Here is a 15,784-nt window from a genome sequence, read left to right as displayed (position 1 = left end):
GGCAACCCAGTCCACTATAAACTGCAGATAAACAATAGCATTTTAGTAAAGGTATGCTGCATGCAATAGTTTAATGTTCTTATTCTGTCTAAATCTGGCACCCCCACCTGCTGTCCCTGAAGCCCCTACAGCTCCCCGAGAAAAGTCTCTAGACACCAGCTCCCTCACATCAGAGGCTCCCAGTCTGAAGTCATACAGACACATCCTAGGTCTGCACCTAGCTGCAAGGCATTCTGGGAAAGCAACCGTCTCCAAGCTCCTACAGCAGGAGGGGGCTCCGCCTCCTGGGGTCGGGGACTTGCTTAGACCACGGTCAACAGCTGGGTCTGGGCTCCCACTCACCCGTTGTGTGGAGAGCCTGGGCAGGGTGAAGAACCAGATCCTGCCCAGATCTGTTGTGTGGTCCCTGAGATTTGGCTTTTGAGATCTGAACTTTTTTTTCCCTCAACCCATTTTCTCAACTAAATATGTCTATTTAGATACAATCTCCACTAAAAGGAAGTAGGGTTCCTTGGAGAAATGGCTGATTCCAGGACTAGGGCAAATTAAGTACAAGGCAAGCCAGGAACACCATGTGCCAGAAGGCTGAGCCAAAATTGATGGGGCTGTGTCAGAAGGACATAGGGCCAGCTGGAAGGGGCTCCTGCTGCTCAAATCTGGGATGACCTGAGCATGAAAATACAGAAAAAAAATGTAATCCACCACATGAAATAAGAATGAGTCCGTAACAATAAACATGAGTCTATGTTTGTATATAACATAATACACATGGAATATACATTTATAAAATACACTGCGTGAATAAATGAATGAACGGAGGAGAAGGGAAACGTTTTCCTGAGGTGAAACTGCCAACTGACAGATGTGGAAGGCACAACGTAATGAGAAGTAACATCCGATAACCATCACAAAATGCTTGTTTCAGGGAAGAATCATCACCAGATATTAAAATTGGGGACTGAAGGTTTTATGGGGGTAGGACATTTACACAGTTCCAATACATCTCGCTACAAGATAATTAAAATATTTACCACCAAAAAATATAGGCTCTTTTCAGTGGAGAAACCTGGCAGATATCATCTTAACCAAGATATCAAATTGACATAAGAGCCCCACAGCGAACAGGCACATGGCCCCTGGTATGAGGCACTAACACTTACAATATCCCTTCTGTGAGATTCCTTCCAAAAACATGTCATCTGAATCTCATAAGGAAGAAACGTAAGACAAACTTGATGTGAGGAACATTCCACAAAACACTTGGTCAGTCATCTTTTTTAAAATGTCAGCATCATAAAAGAAGAGCATAAAGTGAAGAGCTTATCCAGATTCAAGGATACTAACGAGATGAGAAAACTGAGTGTGATTCATGATCTGAGATCTTTTGCTGTAACAGACATTCCTGGACAATCGGCAAAATCTGAATAAGGTCTGCGGATTAGATTACATAATGCATCCATGTTCATTTCCCTGATTCAGATAATTACACCAGGGTTATGGAAGAAAATGCCTCCTTCGTCCGAAGAGAACATCTGTGTTCTTAGGAAACACATACTTAGGTATTTAGAGATAAAGGGGGTTTCATGTCTGTAACTCCCTCTTAAATAATTTAGAGGAGAGAGAAAGAAGATCAAGGAACAGCAGTAAGTGTTCCTATCTGGGGAAGCTGAATGAAGGGCAGAGGAGAATCCTCTGGAGTATTTCTGTGGCTTTTCTACAAGTCTGAAATAATGTCAAAAGAAAAAGAAGAAACAAAAATCTGTCTAGTAAGTCAAAAGCTAAATAAAACTCACGTCTTTGTTCCTGCTCTTCTGCTATGGCCTCCCTTCCCAGAGAAAAACAGGGGCTGCTGCCTGAAGGCTTAGGGCAGAACTTGAGGGGGAAAAAAACAAGGAATGCAAAACACATTTGTTAAAATGATGATATAAACTAACATGTATGTAGGGCTTATTATGTGCCAGGCTTCCAAATGCTTTAAGAAAAATATTAACTTGTTTGAACCTCATAACAACTATACAAAGCAGCTGCTATTACAGCTCTACTCACAATAGCCAAGACATGGAACAATCTGAATGTAAACAGATGAATGGATAAAGAAGATGCGGTACATATGGAATGGAATATTACTCAGCCATAAAAAAGAGCAAAGTAATGCCATCTGCAGCAACTTGGATGGACCTAGAGATTATCATACTAAGTGAAGTAAACCAGAGAGAAAAAGACAAATATCACATGTAGACTCTAAATTACAATACAAATGAACTTATCTATGAAACAGAAACAAACTCACAGACATAGCAGATTTGTGGTTGCCAGGGTGGAGAGGGTGAGCAAGGGATGGAGTTTGGGATTAGCCTACGTAAACTATTATATATAGAATGGATAAACAGCAAGATCCTACCGTATAGCGTAAGTGAAAGTGAAAGTGAAGTCGCTCAGTTGTGTCCAACTCTTTGCATCCCCATGGACTGTAGTCTACCAGGTTCCTTCCTCCATGGGATTCTCCAGGCAAGAGTACTGGAGTGGGTTGCCATTTCCTTCTCCAGGGGATCTTCCCAATCCAGGGATCGAGCCCGGGTCTCCTGCATTCCAGGCAGACGCTTTAACCTCTGAGCCACCAGGGAAGCCCGTATGTATAGCATAGGAAACTATATCAACATCCTGTGATAAACCATCATAGGAAAGAATATGAAAAAGGACATATATATATATATATATGTCACTTAGCTATACAGCAGAAATTAACACACTGTAAATCAACTACACTTCTACAAAACAAACTTTTAAAAAAGCCAAAGTAGCTGCTATTATTGTTCCCATTTCATATATGAGGAAACTGAGGCTGCTGCTGCTGCTGTTGTCACTTCAGTTGTGTCCGACTCTGCGCGACCCCACAGACGGCAGCCCACCAGGCTCCCCCGTCCCTGGGATTCTCCAGGCAAGAACATTGGAGTGGGTTGCCATTTCCTTCTCCAATGCATGAAAGTGAAAAGTGAAAGTGAACTCACTCAGTCATGTCTGACTCTTAGCGACCCCATGGACTGCAGCCTACCAGGCTCCTCCATCCATGGGATTTTCCAGGCAAGAGTACTGGAGTGAGGTGCTATTGCCTTCTCCGAAGACTGGGTTGAATAGTATCCCTCCCAAATTCATGTCTCCCTGCAACCTCAGAATGTGACCTTACTTTGAATTGGGATCTTTGCAAAGGTAATTAGTTAAGGAGCTTGAGGTGGCCACATGACCTGGGGCAGACATTGGAGTGATGTGGTGAGAAGCCAAGAGATGCCTGGGGCCCCCAGAGCTGGAAGAGGCAGGAAGGATCCTCCCCTAGAATCTTCAAATTCTAGGAAGTTTCAGACTTCTGATCTCCAGAACTGTGAGTAAGTGTCTGCTGTTTAAGCTACTGGATTTATGGTCATTTGTTACAGCAGTTCTAAGAAGCGACACCTGTAGTTCTCACCTGTTCACAGGTGAGCCGGACCTGACCTACCCAAGGTCCCTTCTCCCATTCGTCCTCACAGGACCCACTTGACAGCCGGATCTCAACGTGGAAAAAAGATGTATCTCTCCAAACTTCCTTGCAGCAAGGAGTGGCTGTGGGACCCAAGTCTGACCAAGAAGGTATCAGTGGAAATTCACAGGCTGAGACCTCTGGGAAAGCTATGCTTCCGTTGTTTTTCTGGTTGAGGCAGACTCAGGTTCTTGCTCAGAATTCCGGAATTGAAAAATACACTACCTGGAAGAAAAGAGGCAGAATCAAACAGCCATGTGGCTTCTGCCCTTCATGGTATCGCTTCCTTCCTGGAAGGTCTGCTACGGGGTAGAGGTGAAGACTCATAACCACAAGGACACACGCCACTCTCTGAGGATGGCAGAGCAGTAAGTGGAAAAGAACCTGGAGGACTCCGCAAGCGTGCATCCCCGGGACCTCCCTGCCACTGCGGTTGGGTCTCCGTTACATGCAACTCAATGCATTCCCAGCTGACATTTTGACAAAGAAAATCTAATTAGGATTTGAATTATATTCGACACGTATATTGAATTAGCAAACTGTTGATGGAGACGGGTGCTTATTAAACGAGACAGCACAAGCTTGGTGCCCAGTTAATCCTGGCATGTAGTGGCACTTGGCACAGGTGGGTTCCTTTGCTGCCTTCCTGGGTCAGACAGGGGCAGGGGGACAGTGGGTCTGGACTGGTGCCAGTGGGATGGAGTGGAAATATCCTTGGACCACAGCCATGAGAAGGTGAGAGCCCACGAGCTGGGAGCCTGCTGGCTGACAGGCCAGCCCATCCCCATTCAGGTGGCGGCAGGGCCCAGAGGGCAGCCTTCTGCCCACGTGGGATCCAGGCCAGGCACTGACAGAAGAACTGGTTTAATGGTCTGTCTCCTGGTCCTTGGATGAAGGCTGCTACCGGTTTAGTTGGCCAGGATGAGTCAAAGGAACACCATGAAGGTTTCGAAACCTGGGCCTTCAGCACCAAATTTATTTTTTTAAGGGGCTAAAAGATTTTTAAAGTCCCAGTGGTAGTCTAGGACAGGTCTTAGTGTGAAAAATTGGAAGGAAAATGGGTAAGACAAACAAACAAATCAACCCCATAAAACATGTAACGGTTTCAGGACCACCCACCAAGCTGCAGGGTTTTCACTTTTCCTTTTTAGAATGAAGTGGCCATGGTTTGAGGAGCCAGGATTTCACAATTCCTGCCATCCCTTCCGTGGGTCCCCAGGGCCCTCGGGGCAGGGCAGGGGAAAGAGGGAAGGCAGGTCTCTGCTGGAAGCCAAAATCAGGAAAAAGGCTCTGCGGTCGATCTAGTTCAAGGATCTTCCAGCTTCCGTTCATATTCTTCCAGGGAAGAGGCGTCACTCCCTCTTCATAAGGCCCAGTTCATTTTTGGAAGTCCTGCAATCTGAATCTTCCTCATTGTACTTGGTAGAAACCTGTCTCCCTGTGGCATGTACCCACTGGTATTAGTTCCATGCTGCAAAGCAATGTAGTGATACATGCGGCAGCCACGGGCACCCACCAAGGGCTGAGCACGCCTCAAGTATGACCTCACTGAATCCACACAAGCACCCCGTGAGCGCTTCATTATTGCCCCTTTACAGAGGAGGCCACCGACGCTCAGAGAGGTTCAGCAACTGGCCCAGTGTCACAGCGCTGGTGAAGAGCTGATGTGGGATTCAAACTCAGGCACGTCTGCATCCTGGCTCGTAACTCTTAGACCACGTGACCCCTTCATGGCCAACGGTCTGCCTTTCTTCACTCTAAACCTTTTTCTGTCACAGTTGCTCACGATAAACCTCGGACTGGGCATGTGACCCACTGGTGATGAAATGAATGCAAAAACAGGCCTGCTGGGGAATCCCAGGAATTGATTTTCTTCCCCAATAAAAGAATACTGTGGGAAAGAGGACCCACCCCCTCGTCCCTTCTTCCCATCTCAGACTCAGTGTGGGGACAGTCTGTGACCGGCAGCCATCCTGCCCACAGAGGAGGGGGGGAGGTTTGCATGGATGCTGACCAGCTGTCCCAGCATCCCTGAGCCTCTGCCCCCAGATCACCTCCCTTCTGACTTCTCATGTGAGATATCTGGATGTTTTCAGAGTGATAATTCTCCAACGGACCCAGCACCAGAATCATCCTGAGGGCTTGTGAACTCCAACAGGTTCTGATTCACAGGATCTGGGTTGGGACCTAAAAATCTGCTCTTCTGACAAGTCCTGGGTCTACCGCATGGGTTCGTGTTAGCTGCCGCCCCAAAGCGTGTCACCCAGCACAGTGGCCATGATTACTAGAGCACCTTTCAGCCCGCAGCTCCCCTGGAATCACTGTTCTGCGGTGAGGTCACTGTGAGAAATTCCTAAATGAGCAGAGGCCCAAACAGGCAGAAGTGGCTTCTCTGGCAGGCCAGTGGTTAAACCTCCCCCATTTCAATCAAAAGGCATGGGTGTGATCCCTGGCTGGGGAACTAAGATCCTACATGCCACACAGTGCAGCTGGAAAAAAAAAAAAAAAACTGTCCAAGCTTCCTCAGTTGGTAAGGCGGTGGGAGGCAGGCCAGGGACCCTCCGGTCAGTGCTCAGCCCCTGGGTCACCTTGTGCGACGCCTCCTCTGTTGGGGTCCCCAAGCAGCATGCTGGCATTCAGCCTGCTCACACCACTCCTGCACACCTTTGCTGTGTCTCAGACCAACTCTGCAAGAAGGGAGCACCAGCTCCCTCCAAGTTGCCATTGTCTCCTCAGCCAGTGCATCTTTTGTGTGTTGGACATTTAGGGGCAAAAACTTCAGGACCCAGGGTTGCGGCATCCTGGGGGTTCAGAATAACTTCCTGAAGCAGGAGAAAGAGGTGTGGGCACCAAGGAAAGCTGCAGGCTCTGTAGGAGAAAGGCTGGAAGGGCCGCTCCCAGTGCCCGGAGGTTGCCGTTGATTTGGGAGGGGGGGCATGTCTATGGCCTTGACAAAGCATTTGTCAGAAACCTGCATTTCCCAAAACATCAGTAGTCATCATCTCATCTTTGTGATTTCTGTGACCCACCCACAGACCTGCTTATGCCGTATTTTTAAATCAACATTTAAAAAGCCTTAAATGGGAACTTCCTTGGTGGTCCAGTGGTTAAGAATCCACCTGCCAATGCAGGGGACACAGGTTTGAACCCTGGTCCTGGAACTAGGACCCTACTTGCCACAGAGCAACAGAGCCCATGTGCCACAACTACTGAGCCTGAGCTCTAGTCCAGGAGCCACAACTACTCAAGCCCATGCGCCCTACAGCCGGCGCTCCACAAGAAAAGTCACTGCAATGTGAGCCCAGGCCCCACAATGAAGAGTAACCCCGCTCGATGCAACTAGAGATCGCCTGCCTGCAGCAATGAAAACCCAGCGCAGCCACAAATAAACAAACTCTAAAATTAAAAAGCCGCAAGTGCATTTATTAAAAAGGAAAGCTGAAAATTCCCTGGTGGTCCAGCAGTTAGTACTCTTCAGCTTTCCCTTAGGAGGCAAAGGTTTAAGTAAGATTTCGCATGCCACTGCCAAAAAAAGAATAAAGGACCACTAATCCCACCATCCATGGGAATGAGAAGCACTTCTTACAAATAGATGGCCGGTGAAGGCAAAGGCAGAGCGTGGATGGGGAGATGAAAAAGGTCGGCCGGGAACCCCCAAAATGGTTTGTGGATGCTGGCGCTGGAAACACACAGAGACACACGACTCAACTGGACAAAAACGGACTGGCACCGGGGAAGATGACGTCTATTTAGGGCTGAGCGGGGCTTCCCCCTCCCCAAATTCATGTGTTGAAGCCGTAATGCCTGCTATGTCTGTATGTGGAGATGGGGCCTTTGAAGATGAGCGTGCTCAGTCGTTTCTGACTCTTTGGGACCCACTGGACTACAGCCCTCCAGGCAAGAATGCTGGAGTGGGCTGCCATCTTCTCCTCCAGGGGATCTTCCCAACCCAGGGACTGAACCCGCATCTGCCCGCACTGCAGGCGGATTCTTTACCACAGGGCCACCAAGAAAGCCCTTCTGGAGATAACTAAGGTTAAATGGGAGTCTACATGGCAGGAATTGATCCTACAGAACCCGTCCTCGTAAGACGAAAAAGAAACACTAGGAATGCTCCAACAGAGAAGACTCAATGAGAAGGGGGCGCCTGCAGGCCCAGAAGAGAGGCCTGAGGAGAGCGGCCCTCTGAGCCTTCATCTTGGACTTCCGGCCTCCAGAGCTGTGGGGTCCGCAGACTCTGCGGTGGGAGCGCCGTGGGCAGCCGAGAGGACTAAGACGCTGATGGAGTGAGGGTAAGGCTGTCATACTCACCACGCCGTGCGACTAGGTGGTCAGGAGGCGTCCCCTCAGGCCGCAGCCCAGCCCGGCCGACCGGAACCCACAAGAACGCACACACCCACGTCCTCACACACACATGCCTCCACGTCCCCACGTCCTCACGCCCCCATGTCCGCAGCCCCCCAACGTCCTCACGCACACACGTCCTCACGCATACACGTCCTCGCGCCCACATCCTGGCGTCCCCACGTCCTCACACCCCCACGTCCTCGCGCCCAAATCCTCACGCCCTACATGACTTAACGCTTTACGCACATCGGAGATAGAAATCCTTCCACGATTAGCGTCTCCACGCCCGTGCGCCGCGTTCCCGGGAGAATGGCATGGAAAAGAACCACCAGCCTGTTGCTGCTGCTAAGTCGCTTCAGTCGTGTCCGACTCTGTGTGACCCCATAGACTGCAGCCCACCAGGCTCCCCTGTCCCTGGGATTCTCCAGGCAAGAACACTGGAGTGGGTTGCCATATCCTTCTCCAACCAGCCTGAAAGGAGCTTTTAAACTTTTTATTACACAGATGAGGTGTGCCCTTAAAAGATAAGTCCCAGAAACGTTTTAGAAATAAAATCAGTTTTATTGAAACGACAGCAACGTGGTCCCTGTTCAAGCGAAGCACACATAAATTTACAATAAATTTTTGTACATAGGAAGTAGTAAAATACATCATTTTTCATAGAAAAAAGCACACATGTAAGCTGCGGGCTGAGTGAGCCTACAGACAGTATGAAAAATCAGAACATGACGGGAAAAACCGGAAGGAAACCAAAACTTTCTATTTTGGGGATCCCAGTAACACTGTCGGCCAGATTTATCATCTTATGGGTGAGGTGCTGAAGGCGCCGTAGGCACTGTTAAACATTAAATGAGAAGGAGGTCCCTGATTAGTAGGAGAGCTTCTCCTTTGAAGCCCTGTGTTCATTTCTGGAAGATAAATGGTTCCAGTTTCAAAATGTTTGTGAGAGTGAAAGAGATAGCAAGACCTGGTTCTGGGCAAGGAGTTTCTAGTCCATTATATGGGCCAGTTAATGAAGGAACTGGGAATTTTACTTTTAAATGATAGAGTTCACTCCTATTGGATGTTTCAGACTCCCTCGGGCAGAATGCTTCAAAAGCAAACCTGAAATTCCCCTGGACTGTCACTAATTCTGAAAACCCAAATTCAGAGTTTGGACATGGTCACAGCCACCAAAGCCTGGTGACAAGCAGAAGCCCAACAGTGTAATACCTAGCTAGCATCTGATCCAAGGACTCAGATCTTTGGCAGGGACAAGATGAGTATCTGACAGTCTGACCAAATTCTTCCACTCTGACATTTGGAGTCGGACAGTCAGTACTTATGAATTATAACAAGCCCATAGTGTGCAAAGCAAAAACAGTCCTGCTCATTTCAGCTCTGTCAAGGTTAACGGTTTCATTCCTTCTACAAACTCCCGCTAGCTGGGAATAGTATTTAACTTCTGTTTCTGCTCTAATTACGGATACACTAACGGAAGCAACCAGCTTGGTTCCTCAGGTAGAGTTCCTTGTCCAGACGATCTTAGTTTTTTTTTTAACTTTTTGCTAGCTCTTTTGCCTTAGAAATATGCTGATCGAGGGTGAAATCAACTTTGAAACTGGCGTTCATGAAAGTGATCTTTTGGCCGGTCTGGTGGTGGAAGGTGGAATTTTACCTTCTGCAAAGAAACACTATTTACAGAAGGGTTTTTTATTTCACTGTGGGTTCAGGTCGAGGCTTATGAAGTTTTATATGGCAATGGGAGCCAGAGAGCACCACGCTCCTCGGAGCCTCAGAAACATTTGGCAAGAACCGTTCCACAAAAACAGGAAGAGAAATCCCCCGCGCGTGTTACCATCTCTTGTTATTATGCCGCAAGATGGTTTCATAACCACAGGCTGTGTCTCCTTCCAGAGCTGCTAACCTCGGCGAGGAATGTACTGAAGAATGAAGCCATTCCTCCCACTGCAGAAAAATAGGTCATCTAACGGATGGGGAATCTGCACACTTCAGTGCCATTTTAAAGGCAGCAACTAAACAGCCCTTCTTTGGCTGTTTTTAGACATCTTGGTGGGACCCACAGAGAACGAGGGGTTGAAATTAAAAGGTGGGCTTCATACAGAATCACTTACTAAGCAAAGACCCTGGTGGGAGACAAAAAAACTAGTCTGGGTGGAGTGTGAGCCGCAGTGAGGAGGGGATCAAAGAAGGGTCCTGGTTCGTTAGTCCTCAATGAGACCAAAGGTCGAGCAGACAGACAGGCCACGTGGACGTAGGGAAGGACCAAGACAAGACACATCTCTGGAATTAGGGCTGAACTTGAAGTCAACCAGCACTGCTGTGTATAGAACCAGCCCGCATGCAGCAGGACGGGAGCAGGACAGGCGCCAGGGCAGAGTCCCCCAGACCAGCCCGTTTGTCTGACCAGCAAACATTAATCCCATTTTCACCATTGGTAGGGACAGATTGTGTTTCTGAATGTTTTAAATAGCTACCTCTACTCCATCCCTGAAACTCCCCCGCCCCCCAAGTGTTCTCCGTGCGCCTCTTCCCATGGCCCCAGTGCCTCGCGGTATCAGCTCCAAATCCTTCATTCTCTCCTCCGGTAGGAATCCTCTCTCCATCCATAGAAAGACGCCTCTGCGGGGAGACCCCCGGGCCTCAGCAAGATGATAACCAGCTGTCTGCTCAGGACCCCAGGGATGCTCTCTCTTCCAGGTGCGAGGAGCTGAGCCCAAGGCACGGCAGATGGGACGCTGGATGCCAATCAAAGGAAGCTTCCTGACTCCCCACATTCCCGGCCCACCCCCCCCATGACAAAATAAAAATAAAAAGAGAACCCCTGAAGCCGTCTTGAGGACGTGCCCTTCTCCCCAGCCCTGCAAGTTCACTGCCTGACGGCAAAGATGCGGAAGGCCTTTCCGTCTCTAAGGGTCCTCAAGCTGAAAAAGAAGGAAGAGCGCATGTTACCGAAAGTTCTGCAGGGATCGAGCTGGGATGGGGGAGCTGGGTGTCCACAGGTCCCCTCAGTGGAAGCAGTGTGGCCAAGAGATGCCTCCTAAAGCTACAGGAACAGGGCTCGCCCCGGCCAGGAGCAGTTGGCAAAGCCCTCTACCTCTGCAGACACACCTGGGTCTGAATCGAGGGCTGGGTTGTTAAGGTGTTTCTGTTAACTTGGAATTGGCTGGCCCCCGTCTGTCTGAACGCAACTCAGCCTTTAGGACTTCTGCCTAGTTTTGCTACCACCTGTCAACCCAAAGAGAAGCCACCTGCTTGACTGATTAACAGGGTGTTAAAACAGTAGTGCATGTATTCCAGTTATTAAAAGAGGCACCACAGTTGGGCTCAGATATTGTATAGGAGTGTAGAGAAAGTTGCTCAGTAGTGTCCAACTCTTTGTGACCCCATGGACTATACAGTCCATGGAATTCTCCAGGCCAGAATACTGGAGTGGGTAGCCTTTCCCTTCTCCAGGGGATCTTCCCAACTCAGGGATTGAAACCAGGTCTCCCGAATTGCAGGCAGATTCTTTACCAGCTGAGCCACAAGGGAAGCCCTGATGTGAAGAACTGACTCACTGGAAAAGACCTTGCTGGGAAAGATTGAAGGGGGGAGGAGAAGGGGATGACAGAAAATGAGACGGTTGGACGGCATCACCAACTCGATGGACATGAGTTTGAGCAAGCTCTGGGAGTTGGTGATGGACAGGGAAGCCTGGCATGCTGCAGTCCATGGGGTCGCACAGAGTCAGACACGACTGAGCAACTGAACTGAACTGAACTGAGCTGTAAAGGAAGCATTTTCTATCCGCCTTTACCTCCTTCCCACAGTGGAGCCATTTGTATCCCTATTTTGCAGGCAAGAGTATGGAGGCAAGGAGAAAGTCAGTTTCTACAAGTCACACAGCCAGAAAAAACCACCCTCTCAAGATGGGAGCTAAATCCTTTTTTAAAAAGGAAAAAAACAAAACAAAACAACCACCACCACCCAGCTTCATTGAGATACAACGTGCCATGAAATTCATACTTTTGAAGTGGACAATTGAGTGACTTTTAGTGATTGGGGGGGCTATGCAATCATCTCCACAGTCCAAGTCATTACAGTCATCCCCGGAAGGTCTCTGGTGCCCATCTACAGTCAGTTCCCCTGGCCAGTTCTGTTCCTATGGACCTGCCTCTTCTGGACCTCTCATGTCAATGGAATCACACAGTGTGTGACATTCTGATTGGCTTCTGTTCTGGGCATGGTGTTTTGACGTTCACCCATGTTGTGGCCTCAAAACATCATGCTCAGAACAGAAGCCAATCACAGAAAGCCAATCATCCCTAAAGGAGAACAAGTCCATCCTAAAGGAACTCAACCCTGAATATTCACTGGAAGGGCTGATGCTGAAGCTGAAGCTCCAGGACTTTGGCCACCTGATGTGAAGAGCTGACTTGTGGAAAAGACCCTGACACGGGAAAAATTGTGGGCATGAAGAGAAGGGGAGGGCATAAGGAGAAGGAGACAGCAGAGGATGAGGTGGTTGGATGGCATCACTGACTCAATGGACATGAGTTTGAGCAAACTCTGGAAGTCAGTGAAGGACAGGGAAGCTGCAGTCCATGGGGTCGAAAAGAGTCGGACACGACTTAGTGACTAAACAACAAAACAGCAACATGTTGTAGTGTGTTCAGCACTTCATTACTTTTCTTACCAAGTGATATTCCATCACCTGGGTAGATCACACACCATTAATCCCTTCCTCAGTTGATGGACTTTAGATTTCAATTTTTGGCAAATATAAATGACGCTGCGATGAATATTTGCATACAGGTTCTTGTGTGAATGTATGCTTTCAACTCCTTGTGGGTATATACATGGGAGTGGAATTACTAGGTCGTGTGTTAAATGTATGCTCAACTTCTTAAAAACCTGCCAGACTATTTTCCAAAGCAGCTGCACTGTTTTCCATCCCCACCAGCGACACATAAGGATCTTCCAGCTTCTCCACATCCTGTCAACATTTGTTTTTGTCCCTTTTACAGCCATTGGCTCCCTGTACAAAAACAGCTTCCTCGTGCTTTTGATCCAACTGCACAGTATTCTCTCGTAGGAAGCTATCGTGTACTCACTCGCTAAGTCGTGTCCGACTCTTTGCGACCCTGTGGGCTGTAGCCCACCAGGCTCCCTTGTCCATGGGATTTTCCAGGTAAGAATACTGGAGTGGGTTGCCATGCCCTCCTCCAGGGGATCTTCCCGACCCAGAGGTCAAACCCGTGTCTCCTCTGGCTCTGGCACTGGCACTGCGCCACGCTATTATCATATAGTTAACTGGGTCCCTGAGGATGGATATTTAGCCATTTCTAATGTTTTGCTTTTGCAAACAATGCTACAGAGAACAACCTGGTCCATGGGGCTGCCTATATCTATAGGAGGGCACCCAGGGATAAGCTCCTAGGAGTGGAATTACTGCATCAGAGGAATGCCCACTGGTGATGTGGGCAACCTGCTGAATTGTGTTTCAGGAAGGTTACCGTGATTCACAACCTCCTCAACTACGCACGGGGTGGCCTGTTAACCCACGTGCCTCCAGCACAGCCCCTCATGTGGCTTTTTTATTACCATTCATATTTTTTTGGTTGAGCTGGGTCTTCTGGAAATGTGTATCAGATGGGAGCCCTTGGCAAGAGGGGGCAGTGGAGAAAGTCCAGAACCCAGAAACGACGGAATGTTGGTGCCAGAAGCCCCCATGGGCCCACAGAGGCAGAGGGTGGACACTGTGGTGGGGGCTGCGGTGACCCTGGCTGCCCTGCAGGTTTCTCAGAAGCTCAGAGCCCTCCTCGGGCCTCTGGGCTGCAAGACTTTCCTGGATTCTCTGCCCAAATGAATCGTCTGGGAGAATCACTCAGAGCCACACGCCCTCGGCTATTACACGTGCTGGGGACAATAACCAGGGTTTGTGATTCTGAAACTCTACGGATGGGGCAGTGGGTGCCCCCATCCATAGGACCCCCAACAAGCCAGGGACAGGGGCCACTCAGGCTGTCATCCAGACGGGAACCCTAAGGTTCCTGCCAGACATCCCCACTGAACAACCACCCCACCCAGAAGGCACAAGCAAGCTCTGCTGAACGGGCTGTTTATTTCTCAGCACATCAGACAGTGGGCCAACTGGGTCTCATGTGCCATCAGATGGGTCCCTCCTGCTGCCTCAGGCAAGGTCCATGCTTCAAACGTTTACCAAGCTCCAGTTCTGCTAGCAAAGTGGACAACTGTGTGGGTCTGATGAAAACCAAGTGTGACCTGATAAATTATAAGACAACCTCCTTTTCTAAATCTCGCCCTCTGACTCTTTCTAGGTTAGTTTGTAGCTCCCAAGAGGGAATGTAAACCAGCACATTTCTGAACAATTTTCACCAAAGGTGTTGGATGATGTTCCCAAAATTATTGAATAATTTTCATAAAGGGTATTAAAAATCCTACAACTGGTTCTGAACAAATAGCTGAACTCATCATTTTGTCAGTCACTCAACCAGTATTTACTGAACACCTACTATGTATGGGCATTGGGGTGGGTGTCGGGGACACGGGGTTAACCACACCTGTGAAGGGGTTCTTACCTTCATGGAGCTTACGGTCTGGGGGTGAGAGATCAACTGCTAAATAGGTGTAAGGAGTAATTGCAGACAGTGGTGGGTCCTGAGGATCTGGTTAGATCGGGGGCACAGTCAGGGGGGAGGGTGAATGGAGACCCCACAGCAGGAGGGTGCCTCCTTGGGGAGCTGGCATTTTTGTGTAGATGTGCACAACATGAGGGTCCAGCCATGGGAGGTATAGGAGCTGCGAGGGCCCAGGGTTGGGTACCAGCATGTGCAAAGGCCCTGAGGTATCCAGGAAAGAGAGCAGGCCAGTGAGGGGCACTGCTGTGACGAGGCAGATGCTGTACCAGGAGGGTGGGGAAGTGGGTGGGGTGACCTGCCTGATAAGAGTTGGAGATTTTTTTCTCAGCAGGGCTTGAACAGGAGAGAGACGTGCCATGCATCACAGAAAGAGGTCAATTGGTGGCTGTGGCTATGCTGCTAACAGGAAGTTACCTAAGCAAAGTGTAGGGAAAGCACACAGGTTGTGCAAAGATGTTCTTTGCTGTGTTGTTTACAAAAACAAAAAAAGGAACCAACCCAGATGTCAGCCAACTGGGTAAAGAAACAGTCCGTCCATGCAACAGAATATCATGGAGCCATGGAATGATGGTGTGGCTATGTCAGGCATGGGAAGTATTGGGAAGACACTCACAACTGTTGTTGACTGAAAAAAAATTAACAGAACAATGTGGGCAGTCTGATTCCTTTTTCTGTAGGAAAAAAAAACAAAATCACAAGGGAGTTCCCTGATGGCACAGTGGATAAGAATCTTCCTGCCAATTCAGGGGACACGGGTTTGATCCCTGGTCTGGGAAGATTCCACATTATATGGAGCAACTAAGCCTGTGCACCACTACTGAGCCTGAGCTCTAGAACCCATGAGCTGCAACTCCTGAAGCCCATGTGCTCTCGAGTCTGTGCTCTGCACCCAGAGAAGACACTGCAAAGACAAGCCCGTGTACCTCAACTAGAGAGTGGCCACTGCTCGCCACAGCTAGAGAAAGCCCTCGGAGACGCAGCGCAACCAAAAGTAAAATTAACTAAGAAAGCTAAGAAATAAACTGTTACTGTGCAAACAGAAAAAAAATCTGGAAGGAAACCGCTAGAGTGTTTACAGTGGGATTTTCTGTGATAGTAGTTTCTTAAAACTATTTGCACTATTTCTTGAAATTTCTCTAATCTTACTATGAAAAGTTAGGGGGTGAGGAGGAAGAGACAAAGAGAAAGAAAGGAAGGAAGGAAGGAAGGGAGAAAGAAAGAGAAAGGGAGGGGGAAGGGAGGGAAAACCAGCACAAAAACCCCCTCTGAGAACTGGGGAAGA

At 48.7% G+C, this 15,784-nt stretch overlaps 1 protein-coding gene across 1 annotated transcript in view; it reads right to left on the bottom strand.

The window, feature by feature from the left end:
• Window positions 1–8,398: 8,398 nt before the first annotated feature.
• The window catches only part of CRISPLD2 (cysteine-rich secretory protein LCCL domain containing 2), a 67,847-nt gene continuing 60,461 nt past the window's right edge, over window positions 8,399–15,784 (bottom strand). Inside the window, exon 15 of the mRNA XM_010850822.1 lies at window positions 8,399–10,782. Coding sequence (XP_010849124.1) covers window positions 10,728–10,782 — 55 coding nt within the window. The 3' untranslated portion in view covers window positions 8,399–10,727. The remainder of the gene's footprint in view (window positions 10,783–15,784) is intronic.

This window comes from Bison bison, unplaced genomic scaffold, assembly GCF_000754665.1.
Source record: "Bison bison bison isolate TAMUID 2011002044 unplaced genomic scaffold, Bison_UMD1.0 scf7180017864295, whole genome shotgun sequence".
NCBI classification, from domain to species: Eukaryota; Metazoa; Chordata; class Mammalia; order Artiodactyla; family Bovidae; genus Bison; species Bison bison.
This window is presented reverse-complemented; position numbering and strand designations above follow the sequence as displayed.